We start from the raw sequence: 16,624 nt of genomic DNA, 5'->3' as shown, positions 1-16,624 counted from the left end.
TTGATTGAAATGAACACTGCATGAAATCCAAAAGTGAATATTTATTATAATTTCATTTGAAAAATCTATTATTCAAAATAAAACAGTTTTCGGATAATTAAATCAGGATAATAAAATCTGACAAAGTGATATATATTTTATTCGTTTAGGTAATTTATTACTTAATTTATATTAATCGTACAATTATCAAACACAGCCGAGAAAAATGAGATAATGAACTTAAAAATTATAACATGTATATTCCTATTAAATTTATATAATGAATTAATTGATAAGTTTGACTTGTGATTTAAGGAATACATAATTGTATAAATTACTGTTATATGCATATTATTATTTTTCGCGATCGAGAAAATCCGTCACTTGGTATATTTTATTATATTTTTTTAAGTACACAATTAATTTCGTAAATATTAATATATAATACGAGTATTCTCTCGTCATATTTTAATATTATTATTTAACTTACAATGCAATATATCAATAACTATTAATTGTAATTGCATTTCAAGGCTTAATAATTAACCTGAAGGCATAATAATAGATGTAACTAAAAATTAGAAAGAGAGAGAATAAAAATATTTAATTATGCATTTCCGTAACTATTTTTCGTTTTTTTTTGTTTTTATTTTTTTTCTTATAATATATAGCAAAAAAATTATAATTTTATATTGATCACAGGCTTTTTTTTTATGTATAATTTAAAATTTCACTTTTTTAAGTAAAATTTATTTCCGAATTTAATATTTATTTGCAATTATTTTATAATTCACTTATTTTTTATTTATACATTTAACTGCACAGCAGAGATAACATAAAATAACTATTAAATATAATAACGCTAATATAATAACAATAAATAGTGCAACTATACGTCGAAATGACAATAAAATAATTATTTATTTATTAATTTTAACATATAAATTAATCATACTTTTTATATTTACTTGTTCTTTGGTCCGTAGAGCATTAAATATATTTATTTTTATGCAATATTATATTATTTTTATAAATTTAGCTTTTAGCCTATTTTTTAAAATATATGTTAGGGTGGTCCTTGATAGAGATTTATTTAAAAATCAATTTTCCATACATGGAGAAATTATTGGTGTTGAAAATTGTATGGTGTTACAGTAAAACTAGACGATGCTGACTACCTGCAAAAATTAAAATAAACATATGGAAAAATCGTTATAGTCATAGTAAAATTTACCATTACATCGCAATTTATTGTAACCATTGTAAATTTTACTAGGCATAAAAATTTTTGCATGGGTTTATTTCAACCTCCGTCAGGTGGCCAACAAGGTCCGGTTTTACTGTAACACCATAGCATTTCAAACAAGCAAAATTTATTCGTGTATGAAAAAGATTTTAAATTATTGTTCCAATCTTAACTGTATAACTTCTGTTTTCTACAGTTTTTACACTTAACAAATTTACATTAGAGTCCCTATTTTCTTAGGTAAATATTTTGCTCTATTTCTAGCAAATTACTCTAAACTTTTTCGGACTGTCTTTCCCTGGCCATTTTTCTTTTCTTGTCTTACTATTCCTACCCCTTAAAAGCTGTCTTTCCTCATTACTTTTCCATATTCGTTTGCAATCGCGAAGCGAATTAGTGGGCAAGATCGCAGATAGGTGGCAGTCTGGCGGCTGTATGGAACGAACCTCAAAAGGGCAATGCATTGTATCAACTTGTGAAAAATGATTAATTTGCTCACTGTGGGATTCGAACCTAAGCCTGGTCGGTACTTGAGTTCGAGAACAAGAGTGTTGTCCACTCGACCACAGCACTGGTTTAAATTTGATAATATTAAATTCTTTGAATCATATTTTCTTAACTGTTCACTTGTAACTAAATTTATAAACTGTAATTCAAATTCCAGAAATACCCTTATCAAGGACCATCCAAATACATATATTTAAACATATATATGTATAAACATAACTTTAGTTAACTTGACAGCACATGAGGTATACACAGTATAAAGTAATTACTGCATTACTGATTATTATTAATTAGTCAAAATTTTTTTTTCTTCAATTTTTGTATGCATATATCTTCGTTGTGTCAATTATAAGAGCGATTTTTTTTTCTCCATTAATTTTAAATTTTATATTTAATAATTGTTATTAATTATTATTATGATAATTACTTTTATTTTATAATTATTTATATATATATAATATATATTAAATTTTTTTGGCGTTTTAATATGTGGTGCTTATTAATTAATCATTGACTAAATATAAATTAGTGCGAGAAAATAGTTTAAACTTTTTTTCATTTTATTTAATAATGTATTATATACTATAAATATTTTATTAAAAACAATACGCACGTCAAAGTAATGTCATGAAAATTCAATTTCTATTATAATTAAGACTTTAATACTTTTATTTATTTATTTTAATCAATGAATTTATTGTTTATGTTTATTAGATCATTTTTTTTTAACTTTCCTATACCGCGGCGACGTATCTTCTCGTTTAACGTGTATGTGATGTATAAGTTAATTTATTAAGTATTTCTTGCACAGTTTTCATACAAATTTAATTACCTATTTTTTTTTTTTGACATAATAGTCTACAATAATATTGCAGTGCATTTATTGAAAGTATAATACAATTTCTTCTAACTATTTTGCATAAAAAAATTTAATGAGTTAAAATTACGTTGCCAAATTTTTTTTCATGTTCTATTAAGACAATTATTAACACACTTGCAAAAATAAATCAGATCTAATATGATCCTTTTTTTTTATTATTTAATTCTAAAGGTAACAAATAATTAGTTATTAGGACACGGAAAACTCCACAATGTTTTGAAAAGCAGGAAAGAAAATTGTATAGACATACTTCTGAGTTTTATAGATTTTGACATAAATATGATAATGTAATTTATTAAAAATATAAAATTAATGAAACATTTATTCATTTGCTAAGAAATCAAATAAATTTTCTATTCAAGCAAATTGTGGCAGCTAAAAGACGACAATAGAAATGAAAACGTTTTACTTATTTAAGAAAAATATTTTATGTAAACTCATGCCAAAGAATACGCCGTTAACTGGCTAAAGTCAGCCTCAATGAAATTTTATATTAATATACAATTCTTCTGATTGGTCAAAAGTGTCATTTAATATATATTAAATCACTACTTTTTATATTAAATCATGAAATTTTAGTAAAATGGGCGGAGTATATCCCTACTCAATGATTCAAGCCACTAACGAATTTATTACCCCCTCTTTTATGACGTCACTCTGAATTTAGCTGCCTTATTAACATGACCAAAATCTCTAGACTGCACATGCGCATTTAATTAATCAGCACATGCATGTGTAGATCAATGCAACGTCAGCTGAATTTTATAACCTTACATATCTCTATTAATTGATACGACATAACACCAAAGTTGACGTTTTTTTTTATTGAGTTAAGTTTTGTTAAGTGAATAGTATTAAACAAATTATCCAATTCCATAAAGTATATATATTTTTTAATAATAATAAAGTAAATTATTTTTATAACTCCGACTGCATGACGCTGACTTTAGACATCTATCGGCGTTTTTCTTCGTGCGTTCATTACATAAACTATTGTATGCATCTAGTGACATCGAGTATTATACTCTCGTGTGTTGGCAACACTCGATTCGCTCGTGCTGCCAAACCCACACTCGAGTATAATACCGATTCCACAAGATGAATAAGATACTATTAACAAAATGTAAGTATTCAGACGTTTTTTTTTAATTATGTGTAGTTTTACACTATATACTAGCAGATTGAATAGTTTTTTAAATAACTTAAAAAAGCTTTGATTATGACTTAGTTTAAAAAAATACTTTCACATGTACAATAGTATAAATAGTATAAAAAGAATATAAATTAATATTCAAGTTTCTAGAATGTTCAATCTTAATACAAAAGAAAAATAAATAATTAAAACTAATGAATTAACTTTTTTTTGTTATCATAAAAATATGTGGAAAATCTATTATCTAGATAATTTAAGTCTGTAAAAGTGATTCTTGCAAAGCTGTTTATTTTTAAAAATCGACTGATATTATGGCTTTATAATTATTAATAACAAATTATATAAATAAAAATAAATATTATGTTCCTAAGGACCAACAATCTAATAAACTGTAGTTTAATATCATTGATAATATGATATTATATTATAGTTATGTTAATATAGATGTAATATTACATAAAAAAAATTCATCTCATCTACTGAATTTTTTTTGGCAGTCAGTTTCAGATGAGATTTCTGAAAGTGTCTAGATATAGTTTTATATATATATTTATATATATAAAAAGGGTGGCTCAAAAAAAATATATAGCTATTTTTTCATTCTCACTGTAAGAAAAGTTAACGTATGGTGAAAAAAAATTCCAGCAATTTCTATTCAAAAATTCAAGTTTGAAAGGTCATTCAATAATTTTGAAATTTTTTCAGATATTCAGAAAATTAAGTATTTTTTTTTTTCAAAAATTTTTTCTTATGGCAAATGTTACTACATAAGTTTTTCCCATTTAAATCTTATATAAAAAATAATCAGAAAATTTAACCCAAGATGAATTTTTTAAAGGCTGGTCGAAAACATCGAAAATTTTGAAACTATTCCGCGTCCTTATAAAATTCAAATTTTGAAATAAAATTTCTAGGAGAATATTTAGACCCTATTTAGTCAAGATTCGATAGCAAGATACAAAATTTTAAGAAATGTTCTCTTTAATAATGGTAAACTCATAGGGAGGTGGACAATAATACAAAATCAGAATTTAAGTTTGACCATATATTGTTCTCTTTAATGTTTTTTATATTTCTTAAATTTTCAAATTACTTGAGAGATCTTTCAATTTTAAGTTTTTGAGCCTAAGCTGGACAAATTATTTTGCCATGCATTGACTTTTTGAAAGATAAGACCGGAAATAATGAAAATTTTCTTTGAGTCACCCTAATTTACATATATTTTTGCAGTGATTGCAGTATTTTGGTAATTTTCTGATAAAAAAAAATGTGGTTATTATTCACTTCTAACAATTTTAGTAATTAAAATTTCAAATACAAAGATGTGAATGCTGTGTAGAAAAATTAATATGTTTTTTCTTCATAACCAACAATAATTATACAAATTTCCCAAAAAAAATTCAATTGTTCTCAAATATTACCCATATGAAATATTTAATTTTTCTGTTTGCTTTAGTAGACCCATACTTAAATTCAAAAAACAAATTATATATTTTATGTAACAAAACAGAATAGAATTATATAAATCATGTATTCATTTCTTATAACCTCAATTGGAAAAAAAAATTTGTTCAATCATTAATTGCTTGTTTTTTTTATTACTTATGATAGATATTGCAGTATATATGTGATAAAAAGTATGATGAAAATTACGGATATATAATTTTTGATAAATTTCAAGTATCAGTTATTATTTTTTTTGTTTATCATTTAACACTCAATTTTTAACGTAAGTGTTGGTTTCACATCAATTATACACAAGAAAAATATTGGTCTGTTTTTAATATTGCTGAATACTTTTTTTATATTTTTCACACTTAGCGTAAGCTTTGTTTTTTTTTTTTTTTTTACGTATTTATAAAATATCTACCATTTACTATTTCGCTTTAATAATATCCCACATAAAATTACAATATAGTTGAGTCTGCAAAAAAATGGGCTTTTCTTCCACTACTTAGCTATAATGAAGTCAATGATTTTGCACTATCGCGCATGCGCAGTAATGACTTAATTGTAGAAAAATGGTGAGAGAAGAGCCCATTCTTTTGCAGACTCGACTATATATGTTCAAGTACATAATGAACATATTATAAATATGACTATAATCTTTGCAACTGAAAAATAGTAATTTTTGCACGACTGACGTCACAAATCGAACAATTGGGTATCTCTATTATCTGCTGTATCTTTCCAGACAAAAGAAAGGTCGGGTAAAAAAATTGTCATATATTTCGAGTGTTACAAAAATGAGAATATTATAAAACTTGAGTGTTACGTCGGATGTTTTTATTTTTACTGTAACACACGTGTGTTGAGGCTCGGCCGTACCCAACGAAATCTCGAATTTAAGAATTCTAATTCATTTTTGAATATTTATGGGACTCGGATGTTGAAAATCTTCCGAGGAAGTTCGTCTTCTGCTTTTAGTCGGAAGCTAAGAAAATTGCTGTTATCATAATTACTTAATCAATAATTAAAATTCTTAAATTCGAGATTTCGTTAGGTGCAACCGAGTTTTAAAAAAATTTCAAAGGGTGCTAGAGCTAGAGCATTAGCGAATGCACTCCCTTGTTAAAAGAATCGATTTAAAAGAATTAGAAAAAAAAAAATTTTGAGTACTTCTTAATGTTTTTGAATGCTTAGAATACTTTTGAATTACCCTTCTTATGGGCATTTAACATTACAAATCGTTTCAAATTGTTTATTTTAATCAGGGCTCTCAGTAAACTATAAATTTAAGACAGTTTTGAATGTTTACTGGACTTAAAATTATGAATAGAAAAAATGATCAATTTTTAATTATAAGTGAATAAATATCAAAGTATACATTATACTTGACCATATATGACTTTTTATGCGGGATGCATTATAATAAATCAAAATAGCAATAACATTGAGTATCTCGTTATTCTCTCATCGTAAAAATTACAGTAGCATGTTTATAGATTATTCAGTAATATTTAGTTTTAATATTAATATTAATATTATTATTATTATTATTATTATTATTATTATTGTTATTATTATTATTATTATTAAGATCGCAACTGACATAATAGCAATAAATAATTCAATGATTTTCCTTTTTTTTTTCTTTATTATTTTCTTCTTTCTAATAACAGATAAAACATTCGGTACGAATTATTGTTACACCAAGAGTTCAAGTTAATTCTATTATCTCTCTCTTTCTTCATATTGATGTTTTTTTCTAGATACGTATTTATTACTTTCATATAATCTCATTACCCATTTTGTATCATCATATATATATATATATATATTTTTTTTTTTTTCGTCTTATGTAAATTTATACATCGTTGGTTATATATAATGATAAAAAATCAATGAATTTTCAATATGTTTTCAATAAAAAACGTAACAACATATAATTTATATAATTATAATTGATAAATACCAATTTGGTAATTCTCAAATTTCAATGTTTTTGTAAAGAGGAAGGACGGGCAGAACGGGCCAGGTGAGCAAAATGTATCATCCCAAAAATTTTTGTTCGATTTCGAGTGTTTCGAAATTGTTTTCCGGAAAGTTTAGTTTTTAAAATCATTTTCTAAATTGAAATCCATTTTTTTTTAAATAATTTTTTTAGCATTGAAACTTAAAAGAATGTTAAGCTTTAAAACTAAAAATCAAAATAAAATATCGTCTTCTTTCTGGGTAAATCTCGTAACTGCAAAATTATAATTTTTTCAGAAATCGGTCAAAACATATATTCTGTTACACGTGCGTTAATGGAAATATTAAAATTCAAAAGTCTCTCGAACATTCTGCTATAATTATTAAAATTTGAAACTTCTTTTACGCAATAGCAGTACTAAAGAATGTTTTTCACTCATAATTTGAACTATGAAAAAAAAGTAGTTACGAGGTTTACCCAGAAAGGGGACGATATATTAGTAATCACAGATAACGTCAATTTTGGCACTGAATCTACTATTCAGCGGACTCGAAATATCGCTGGCCACAAAAAATATTTACGATGTCTTCCCCCAATAATTTTTTGTTTTCGGCATTTTTATTTACTAACTGTATTACAAATTTTTTTTCTCCTCGACGGGCGGAAAGCGTCAACTTTCGTCCCGCTGTGCAAAACGAAGTTGCCGCTTTCCGCCTCCGTCGAGGAGAAAAATAGCATACACTCCTCGGGAAGTAAATAAGAAAGCCTCAGATCACATGTTTGTTGACCTCGGCTTCGCCTCGGCCAACAATTACATGTGATCTGAGACATTTCTTACTTTACTTCCCTCGGTGTGTAATATACTATTTTTCACTTAGATTACATGTAAACAATTTAATTATAGTCATTTTTTGAAATGAAAACCGAAATGTTTTTTTTTTTTACCTTTTTTCGGGGGTGGTCTGTTTTGCCCGCCCGGAAAAAATTTTTTCGATGGCAACTTCAAATTTGATTCAATTTTTTTAATTGGAAATCACAAAAAGAAGACCCAGCGAATTTGAATCTAATGCCCGCCCTTCCTCTATACGCAATAATTGAATTCGATATCGTACAGAATAAAAATAAAATTTCATAAAAACATATTAAAAATTTATTCATTTTTATGTACAATTTTATCACTGTAGAGATCTACACTTATCCTGTTATCCCAATAAGATTATTGGTCACCTTGGCATACAACAGATCATGTTTTTTATTTATACTTAACAATATTTTTTAAGAGTTTCTTTTTACAACAATATATTAAACAAATTTTATTTCTTCCCGTTGATAATTATTATGATGAGTTGATCCTTAGGAAGTCGCTCCTTTGTAGTGGATGAAGAAAAAAGTGAGGAACATAAAGTAAGCAACTGGAAACGTTATTCTTGATATTACGTCAATTGTTTTTGCCACCCGAATTGGATGCGGTGGTTCTTTCTTCCTGACCTGAACAAAGCAACACTACTCAGGGTCATTATAGGGTCATCCCACGCATGCATTGCATTCAAAACGAACTTCGTTATAAAACTATTTTTTTTTACACAAATAACGTTCATGAACTAAATATGAGACTCTAAATAAAAACATCTAATATTTGGGCCCGTCTTCAAAAATCTGGTAGCTTTGAGCTCGAATTTGAATAATAACTTTTATTTTTAATTATGATTTTTTGCAACCCCGTGTAAAAAAGTTCGATATGTAGAACTTTTAGATTTGAGGCAGATTAGAACTTAAACTTTTGGGATTTTAATAGTAAAAAATATCGTAGGATTTTTGCATTGCTTCTGAATGAGGGAAAAAAAATCATAAAAAGTTCTACTTGAAGTTCTAATCTGTCCCAAATTTGGAAGTTCTACGTCGAATTTTTTTAGAATTTTCTGGAACGAATTTTCTTTACACGGGATGTTTTTTTTATAAACAATGGGTTAGTTCTATTGTACTTCGAGGGAAGTCATATCATCTAGTATTTTATAAAAAAGAGTTTTTAAAAAATTAGACCAAGGAGCTAGCATGCTTCCAAAAAAAGTAACGAAAAAGATAAACTCGAGCATGAAATAAATTACTCTACATTTAGTTTATAATATTTGTTATCATACTCATATAATTCTAGTATTCATTCAAAATGCACAGGCAAAATAATGAAATAAATCTAGTAGAAGTCAAAATATATATCGATGAAACAAAGCTACCTGATTTTTATAGAATTAGTCATTTCTAGAAATATTTCTATCATAAATAAAACAATATTTCATGTCATAGTCAACTAAAAGACGATTAATACAGGCATCATTCAACCAAAAATTTTCTTAAAAAATAACAGAAATAATGTAATGCATTTCTTTCTGATCCACGAAGAAATGGAAACAGTAACCGTTGCTTCGCAGAACAGTAATTCAGTCAACGTAATATACGAAATAACGAAATATTTTGTGGAACTATGAGGATTACTCGGAATATAGCGATTTTAATAACTTTTTTTATAGTGATGCGGAAGAACGCTAGCACATAGAAGTATAGGAAAAAATTTTTTTCCCACCACCAGGCCCTAACTTTAAATTTTCTATAGAATTTCTTAGTCGGTGATCCTGATCCAAATTAAGGCCAATTGACCCCCGAAAAAAAAGTTGGTGCTGGGCCATTTTTGTGTTGTGAGCCACTGTGAGATGTTGTAACCCATTTCGGGCCGCCTAGAAGTGATTGAAAATTCAAACCCAAAGACTTTAAATTTAAAACCTTGATTGGTATATTACTCAGGCTGCAAATTTAAAACCGTTATTGGAAATTCATATCCTAGATTTTGAATTTAAAACCGTAATTTAAAATCTAGAAGCCAACGACTTAAAATTTCAAACCGCGATTGAGAATTTACTTGAGAAATGTCGATGTTCTGAACATTGACAGGATTATTGTTCTATGCAGTGACGGTTACTGTTTTTATTTTTCTATACATTTTTAACAAAAATATTAACCACAGAAACCCGATTTCTATTATTCAAGAACATTCATGCTAAACACAAATGATTGACTTATAAATTTTGGCCTACCTCTGCTGCACAGCCATTGGTTGCTGTATGTGTACAGGGATTAGGACCACAGTTTGTGCAGGCGATGATTTCATTTGGACCATTACTGCCAGTTGTTGCATTGCCACCTTCTCGTTTCTTTTCACCCTACGACAGGGTTAGGGTAGCAGAAAATATTTCTTTTATTGCTAGTTAATTATATTTTATAAATAACCATTTTCTAAAAATTCACTTTTTTCATATCTTTTAAAACACTTATTTTAAAAAATATAAAAAAATGAATTTTATCGTCAAAAAAAATCACGTTCATTGTTGATGAATTCTCGTTCATGCTTTTGTCAAATTTAATCCATGCGGCTAAATTTAATTGCCTACATTATTTTTAATTATAAAAAATCGATTAAATGTCTTTAGAAAATTTTAATATTTTCTTTTTATAGTCGTGATGAATGAATGAAAATATCGGCCTTCTTTGTTAATAATTTAAATTTAATTGATCTCATTATTATTTTTTAAATATATTATTATTTATTTAGTATTTATTATTCATGCAATGGGCGCCATATATTTATATTTATGATACAGCAGTAAAAAATAAAATTCAATTGTAAATTATTTATCATATATATTTTAACTTTTCCATTTTATTATAAATTAGTTTACTTAAAAAAAAAAAAAAAAAAAAAAATATATGTATATATATTTTACATAATTTTACTCGTATCCCGATTGTGATATGGAAGCTGATGTGCTCCTATGCTTATATACAAAATGATTTATAAATTAAGCTGCTATTGTTTGTTACAATGATAGATACGAGCTAGGAAAAAAAAAAAAAAAAAAGAAGTATTTAAAATTAAAATTTAACCATTTCTTCTAAATTACAATCAATTCATGCTAAATTACACATAAATAATTAACATTTTTTTCTAGTTTAATAAAAAAAAAAAAAAAAAAAAAGTAGAAACGGAACTTTACTAGCTAGGCTTCTATCATTAATGTCTGATGTGTAATCGAGTCCTGTCGAGACAAAAGAAACTTTTTTTTAACGTACCAACAAAATATGCAATTTTCTTTATTTAAATATGACATTTTTATATGCCGTTTATTTATAAATACGCAATGAAAACGGAAATGATGAAAGAAATAATTAAATGAGGATTTTATAACATGCAATAAAGTTTTGAATTTTTTTGTAAGAATTTTTAATTCAGTAGAGGCAAAGTGGGCGCCATAATAAAAAAATTTCAATAGTGAGTTTATTTTTTATGATCGAGGGCTAAAAAAAAAATTCAACATAGAAGACACTCCTCCCCCCTTAAATATTGAAACCGATTAATCGTTTTCACTTGACAGATTTAAATTTGTTTTCATTGAGAAGCGAATATTTGATAAAAATATTGGACGGCCATAAAAAGAAATCAATTTTCTCATGATAAAAATAATCCTGACATGAAATTTTGCATTGAAAAATTAGTGTGTAGAATTGATTGTTAATAATGAATTGTAAAAATTTTAGTTACATTATTTGCATTGAAGTTTGTAAACAAATATAATAATAGTAAAATTAATAGAAAAGAAGCATGAATCAGCATGACATGCTCATGTGCAATAAAATAAATGAATTTTGAGATAGTAAAATGTTAATGGAGTATGCATATATAAATTGAATAAAAAAGCCGGATATTTAATGCATGTTTGGTATCACTAATACTCTCTTGTAACTAATCAAATAATATATTAAATTATATATCGTATCATATGTGTGATATAATGCTAATTAAGCGACCAAATTGTTAAATTAAAAATTTGATGAGTTACAATAGTTTTAAGTGAAACCAAAAGCGAAGGGGGATCTTACCAAGGGGCTGGCCAATATTATCCCTATCCTGCTGAGCACCGCTGGTAGCCGCTGCAACATCACAGACACCAAACAAAGAGACTTACTCTCCGCAACATTCCGTCAACCAAATTATTATCAAAGATAATACTCAGATAAGCTTGTGAAAATTGTCTCTTTTCGAATTTCAGCATAATTTTGTTAATATAGAGTCAGATATAGCGAAGTGTATAATTAGAAAATGAAATTTGAATTATGATCCTGAAGTTAGCAGACAATCAACAATTTTAGAATTTTTCTTCAGCTAATTAATTACAAAAAAAAAAAAAAAAAAATGCACATGTAGAAAATTAAAACAACTATAGGTGCAATTATTTGAATTTTTTTTTTTTTGTAATTTACCGTTTTGAAAAAAAGCCAAAACTTATTAAACGTCGGCTAGATTCAGTATCATTTTAAATTAAGAAAAAAGAAAAATAGTATATTGAGTGACAAGGGATAGAAAATTATGAATGCAGACCAGAGTGAAGTTGCCTGCATGAGTCGAAAGCGAGAATCGACATTGCCCGTGACTGCATTCATGTTTCATTTTGGTCTCTCATTATATTTTTCATAAGATCTGCTCGAAATTTTAAGTTTCAATGTTTGACGTCAATCGAATCAGTTAATTTCGAGTTAATGTGGAAAGCTATTAGCGTATGTTTAAATCATGAATGACGATCACAATAAATTTAATTGACTTATGAATAGAAGCTGTCAATTATTGTGACATTTTGAATATACTTAAGTGGTCGAAATTATTAACAAATAATTGGCATGTTACTAGTAACATATATTTTGCAAAATGATAATTTTTATCGAAATATATGTATGCTATAATCAAAGTAAAAATAAAAATTCGAACAGGAACATTTTTCTAATGCTTACCTGAGTACATAAATTGAAAATTTCTTACGTGATTAAATTTTTTTTTAGTTTTATAACAAAATAATCTATTATTTAAAATTACTTCATAAGCATAATTTAATAAAAATTTTTTCTAAAAATAAAAAAAAGAAATATTCTCTCTATCCGGACTTGGTGCTTTTTTTCAATTATCAAGGGACAGTAAACCTATTATAGAAACTATTTAATATTTGTGTAATGTAACGAATATGTATGAATGTTATAATGGCTACAAGGCACAGAGTATTCTCACGGTACTTTTCATCACCTTTTGAAATAAATTTAATAGTATATTATACATCACGTGGAATCGGTATTATACTCGAGTGTGGGTTTGGCGGCACGAGCGAATCGAGTGTTGCCAATACACGAGAGTTTAATACTCGATATTACTAGATGCATACAATAGTTTATGTAATGAACGCACGAAGAAAAACGCCGCTAGATGTCTAAAGTCAGCGTCATGCAGTCGGAGTTATAAAAATAATTTACTTTATTATTATTAAAAAATATCTATACTTTATGGAATTGGATAATTTGTTTAATACTATTCACTTAACAAAACTTAACTCAATAAAAAAAACGTCAACTTTGGTGTTATGTCGTATCAATTAATAGAGATATGTAAGGTTATAAAATTCAGCTGATGTTGCATTGATCTACATATGCGTGTGCTGATTAATTAAATGCGCATGTGCAGTCTAGAGATTTTGGTCACGTTAATAAGGCAGCTAAATTCAAAGTGACGTCATAAAAGAGGGGGTAATAGATTCGTTAGTGGCTTGAATCATTGAATAGGGACATACTCCGCCCATTTCACTAAAATTTCATGATTTAATATAATAAGTAGTGATTTAATATATATTAAATGACACTTTTGACCAATCAGAAAGAATTGTATTTTAATATAAAATTTTACGAGGCTGACTTTAGCCAGTTAGCGGCGTATTCTTCGGCATGAGTTACATAAAATTATTTTTGTAATAATCAAGGTGATAAAAAGTTTTAAAAAATTATCATACCATGCAACACTTTGTTTATGATAAATATTTATTTGTTCGTAGAATATATGTTGACTAATATAATATCGTTATAAAATTTGAAAAAAAAATAATAATAAATAGATAATTCCTAAAATCCTAATTTAAAAATCTACGCGAGTACTCACGATTTTTTTTTTTTTTTTTTGGAAAAACTAATTCATTGATTGATTGATTTTTTTTTTTTTAATTTGATGAGTATGTTCTTTAGATACAAAAATGAGTGTTTACATTCGTTGTATAAAAAGATAAATAAAAAAAGACAGAGAGAGAGAGAGAAAGATAAAGAAAATAAAAAAATAAATAGACATGCAAAGTCTGCAGCCAATTAATATCATCAACTCTCTATTTATTTTTAATTTATTAAATTAAGTACAGTTATATTAGCAAAGTGGTAAAATATACAGAAATAATATTCGCGTCTCGTGGACTCGACTTTTATAGGAATTCAAAAAATCTAAGACTGAGGGTATTTTTTTAAAAATATTATTTGAAAAATAATAATAGTAATAAACAAAATTTATTTATCGTGATTAATATAAATAATGTACTTTGAAAATAACTAAATTAAATGCATTATAAACAGTGAAGAGGTTTTAGGAATTAATAAATTCAATCAATTTATGATATTTTATTGATAGAACTATTAATAGTCAATATACTCAATCACAAAATCTAAATATAGTTTAAATCTAAAATACCTATTATTGGTAAATGCGATGTTCAAAGTCTCTGAGATGCATTGAAGTCATATATGTATATATTAAAGGTAGTTGGTGCAATTTTATCACGCAAGAATCACAAAAAAAGTGTGCGTCGTCAAGGAAGAATTAATTAACGTGATAAAGAATGAGTTTAAATTATTTAGTAAAATTTAACACTGAACGAAAATAAATAATCAGTAAAGACTATGGAGGGTAGAAGTACTAGTCATCTACCCTCTATAGTTGAGATTGGTAGAAAAAAATTATTCGTGACGAGTCAATTAATTCGAATTTACAAATTATTAGAAGAATTGCAATTATTCGTAAATTTGCAAATTCTTTGAAAAATTTGAATTATTTATAAATTTTTTTATAATTTATCGCTAATTAGATAAAAATTTTAATTTTGAAGTTCGAATTTCATATTCGAAATTTTATCGATGAATGCGAAAATTTTCTGATAATTTTAAAACTTTCAAATGATTCGAATACTAACGAATGATTCGAACTTTTCGAATAATTAGAAAGCGCGAATAATTTAAAAACTGACGGATAGGCCGAAAGCTTACAAATAATTCGAATGCTTACGAATAATTCAAAAACTAATGAATACTTTGAATTCATGGAATAATTCGAAAACTTACGAATAATTTAAATTCTTTGAATTATTCGATTCGAATACTATACGCACAGCTCTAGTCAGTAGTTGTTAAGGATCAATAATCTGTTATCACTACTGATTATAATTTTCGCATGTGCTTTATAATTATATTTAATAATATTTAAAATAATTACTCATCCACAAACTTTATCGCGTTAATTTGATTAATGACAGGTTATTATAGATAACTAACGAATGACATGTGAAGTTGAAAAATGAAGTCACCACTTTATTTTAAAAGTATTTATAACGAAATTGAATACACCCTAGCTTTGTTTATCAGACACGATTATGTAAATGAGAATAAAAAAAAATTGATTTAATCACATCAATCTACATAAATAGTTTAATTTTTATTTTTTAGCGCCTTAACTATTTACTGTACTATAAAATAAAAAATAATAAAAATAAATATAATAATTTTATCAATATGAAAATTATGATATCAGTAGGAGTAAAAGTACCTGGGTGACAGGATTCTCGCCTGGGCGATAAACAACGTTATGAAGTGGTCGTTTCCGGCCCACATAATTGACGCACACGAACTCGAGTAGGCTGGCATAGATAAAACACATGCATACTCCATCCCATACGTTCATGGCAGTCAAGTTTGAGACAACTGGTAGTGTTGAACGAAATCCATTAGATGTAGTGAAAAAGTTGAGCATTGTTGTCACGCCTACAATCATTTTTTTTTTAACTTTTCAATATTATTATAAATTTTATATTCTACCGTAAATGGGGTGAATAGAAATCGTCTATTTGAAAAATAATTTTGCATTTCATTTTTTTTATTAAAAACTTTTTTTACGATCACTTTTCTATTAACATTTAAAGTGACATTTTTATTTTTTTTTTCAAACTTTTTTTCTCTTTACATTCAATTTTTTTTTTTTTAAATAAATTTTAGGATTCCTTTTTTTTGTGTAATTAAATCGACTGAGTGTTGGACTATTTTCTATACAATAGATCATTTTGTCAGAAAATTTCGTTAGCGCGTTAATTGCTACTAATTGGTCAACTTTTTATATGATATTTGTTCATTAATGAAACTAATTAAAATATACCTTAATTGACCAAAATGAAATTAATTTCGAATAATAATTTAATTGACTGCGTTTCTATTCAGTATTTCTGTTACTCATTAACTTGCAATATGTGTAATTAAGAGAATTATACATGTACTCTC

The 16,624-nt window shown here is 26.5% G+C and overlaps 1 protein-coding gene across 19 annotated transcripts in view; it reads right to left on the bottom strand.

Annotated features, from left to right (window-relative positions):
- Positions 1 to 5,471: 5,471 nt before the first annotated feature.
- The window catches only part of LOC130678182 (glutamate-gated chloride channel), a 74,119-nt gene continuing 62,966 nt past the window's right edge, over positions 5,472 to 16,624 (bottom strand). For 4 of the 19 annotated variants that reach the window (XM_057485232.1, XM_057485242.1, XM_057485240.1 and 1 more), the window contains 4 exons: positions 15,900 to 16,114; positions 12,107 to 12,157; positions 10,267 to 10,392; positions 5,472 to 8,683 (listed from right to left, as the gene is read on the bottom strand). In XM_057485232.1, the coding sequence (XP_057341215.1) occupies positions 8,534 to 8,683; positions 10,267 to 10,392; positions 12,107 to 12,157; positions 15,900 to 16,114 (542 nt within the window). In that variant the 3' untranslated portion in view covers positions 5,472 to 8,533. Of the gene's footprint in view, positions 8,684 to 10,266; positions 10,393 to 12,106; positions 12,158 to 15,466; positions 15,820 to 15,899; positions 16,115 to 16,624 lie in introns of those variants that run through there. The other 15 variants (XM_057485239.1, XM_057485244.1, XM_057485243.1 and 12 more) reach the window with 8 other exon arrangements.

The sequence above is a fragment of the Microplitis mediator genome, chromosome 1 (genome assembly GCF_029852145.1).
Source record: "Microplitis mediator isolate UGA2020A chromosome 1, iyMicMedi2.1, whole genome shotgun sequence".
Classification (NCBI taxonomy): domain Eukaryota; kingdom Metazoa; phylum Arthropoda; class Insecta; order Hymenoptera; family Braconidae; genus Microplitis; species Microplitis mediator.
This window is presented reverse-complemented; position numbering and strand designations above follow the sequence as displayed.